Source organism: Podarcis erhardii (genome assembly GCF_964252035.2).
Source record: "Podarcis erhardii genome assembly, chromosome: 9".
NCBI classification, from domain to species: Eukaryota; Metazoa; Chordata; class Lepidosauria; order Squamata; family Lacertidae; genus Podarcis; species Podarcis erhardii.
The window spans coordinates 3,547,896-3,550,000 of NC_138512.1; the positions used below are offsets into that span (position 1 = coordinate 3,547,896).

The 2,105-nt window shown below is 54.9% G+C and overlaps 1 protein-coding gene across 1 annotated transcript; it reads right to left on the bottom strand.

The window, feature by feature from the left end:
- Positions 1-313: 313 nt before the first annotated feature.
- Positions 314-1,769, bottom strand: LOC309350570 (uncharacterized protein; the record flags this gene model as incomplete). Its single annotated transcript, XM_081877534.1, has 4 exons — positions 314-773; positions 1,097-1,171; positions 1,291-1,386; positions 1,704-1,769. The coding sequence occupies 4 exons, from the start codon at positions 1,767-1,769 to the stop codon at positions 600-602; spliced, it is 411 nt and encodes a 136-aa protein (XP_081733660.1). The 3' UTR covers positions 314-599.
- Between the last annotated feature and the right edge of the window lie 336 nt (positions 1,770-2,105).

Here is a 2,105-nt window from a genome sequence, read left to right on the forward strand (position 1 = left end):
GTTTGTGAAGGTGCCACACGAAGAAGGGCCTGTGTGGTGGCAGGCTGTCAGAATCCCTCCTTTTCTGTTTGGGGGCGAGGCGTTATACGAAAGGGTTGTAGTCAGGAGGGAACACTCCTCTCCCAAGTTCTCATGTGGCCGGCCTTGGAGAGATCTGAACGAGACACAAAACCAAGAACAAGCGGATGGGGGGAAGGTATAGGAGGCAGGAAAACCCCAGAGAGAACCGGCTTTACAAAGTGCCAACATGGTTTTATTATCGCCAAACCCACTTTGCAATTACTAACTTCATTTGGCAGGAGCCACCTGGAAACGCATTCAAAAGAGTTATCTTACAAAACAAATACCAAACGAAAAGCAACCCAGGAGAATTATCTCCACCCCCATCGTTCTGCCCGGACACTGAGATCCAGCGCTGAGGGCCTTCTGGCGGTTCCCCACTGCGATAAGCCAAGTTACAGGGAACCAGGCAGAGGGCCTTCTCGGTAGTGGCACCCGCCCAGTGGAATGCCCTCCCGCCAGATGTCAAAGAAATAAACAACTATCTGACTTTTAGAAGACATCTGAAGACAGCCCTGTTCAGGGAAGCTTTTCATATGTCATGAATGAATGTTTCGTCTGACCTCAATTACGCTTGCCTCCAGGTGTTCTCCAGGTGGGGGGCACGCCAAATCAAGGTCCTCCCTGTCCTCTTTGTCCTCCCCGTCCTCCTCTGGGGGGCTCCCTGATTCTTCTTGTGGCTCTTCCTCCTTGATAGCCACTTCAGAGGCTGACTGCTGGTAGAGACAGGACCCCAGAGGTGGTGGTGGGGAGAGGGGAGAAAGAGAGCAGCCCAAAATGAGAGAGGAACCCACATTGAGTCACTAGCCAGGGAAGCCCTACAGCCCTGGCGCCATGGGGGGGGGGGCTGGTCCATCAGGACGAGTGGGGCAGCAAGCATACCCTTAGCAGCCCCCTGCCTGCCTGCCTGCCCCCTTGCTCCTGACCAGTCCAGAAGGTGGCCTGACCGGCCGGCCGGCTTCCTCCTCCTCCTCCTCCCCGGCCTCAGGGTTGCCCAGCTCAGCAGGGCTTCCCTCCTGCTCTGTCTGCTACGTACCTCATTGAGGGAGTCCCAAAGGGAATCCAGGGAGGACAGGGAGGAAACACTGGAAAATGGTGACATACTTGGAACCTGCAAGGAAAGATGCAAAAAACGAGCAATTAAAAAACCAAACCAAACATTAAAACTCAAAGCACCCCTAACTGAAACAACAGTTTCATCCTGCGGCCACTTAGGCCACGGCCACTTACCCAGTCGGGACTGAGGAGATCCAGCCGTCTTGCGGTCTCCTCCTCGCCTTTTCCTTCATCCTCCTTTTCATGGGAAATGTCCTCCTCGATGGCTGACTGCTGGCAGAGACCCAGTGGTGGTGGCAGGGAGAAAGGAGAAAGAGAGCAGCCCAAAATGAGACAGGAACCCACACTAAGTCGCTAGCCAGGGAAGCCCTACAGCCCTGGCGCCATGGGGGGGCTGGTCCATCAGGACAAGTGGGGCAGCAAGCATACCCTTAGCAGCCCCCTGCCTGCCTGCCTGCCCCCTAGCTCCTGACCAGTCCAGAAGGTGGCCTGACCGGCCGGCTGGCCGGCTTCCTCCTCCTCCTCCTCCCCAGCCTCAGGGTTGCCCAGCTCAGCATGGCTTCCCTCCTGCTCTGTCTGCTACGTACCTCATTGAGGGAGTCCCAAAGGGAATCCAGGGAGGACAGGGAGGAAACACTGGAAAAGGGTGACATACTTGGAACCTGCAAGGAAAGATGCAAAAAACGAGCAATTAAAAAACCAAACCAAACATTAAAACTCAAGGCACCCCTAACTGAAACAACAGTTTCATCCTTCGGTTGATATGCCCCCCTCCCCTTCTGCCTATCACCGCTTAGGCCACGGCCACCTACCCAGTCAGGAGTGAGGAGATCCAGCCGTCTTGCGGACTCCTCCTCGCCTTTTCCTTCATTGTCCTTTTCATGGAAAATGTCCTCCTCGATGGCTGACTGCTGGCAGAGACCCAGTGGTGGTGGCAGGCAGAAAGGAGAAAGAGAGCAGCCCAAAATGTTTATTGCTTTTAAACATTA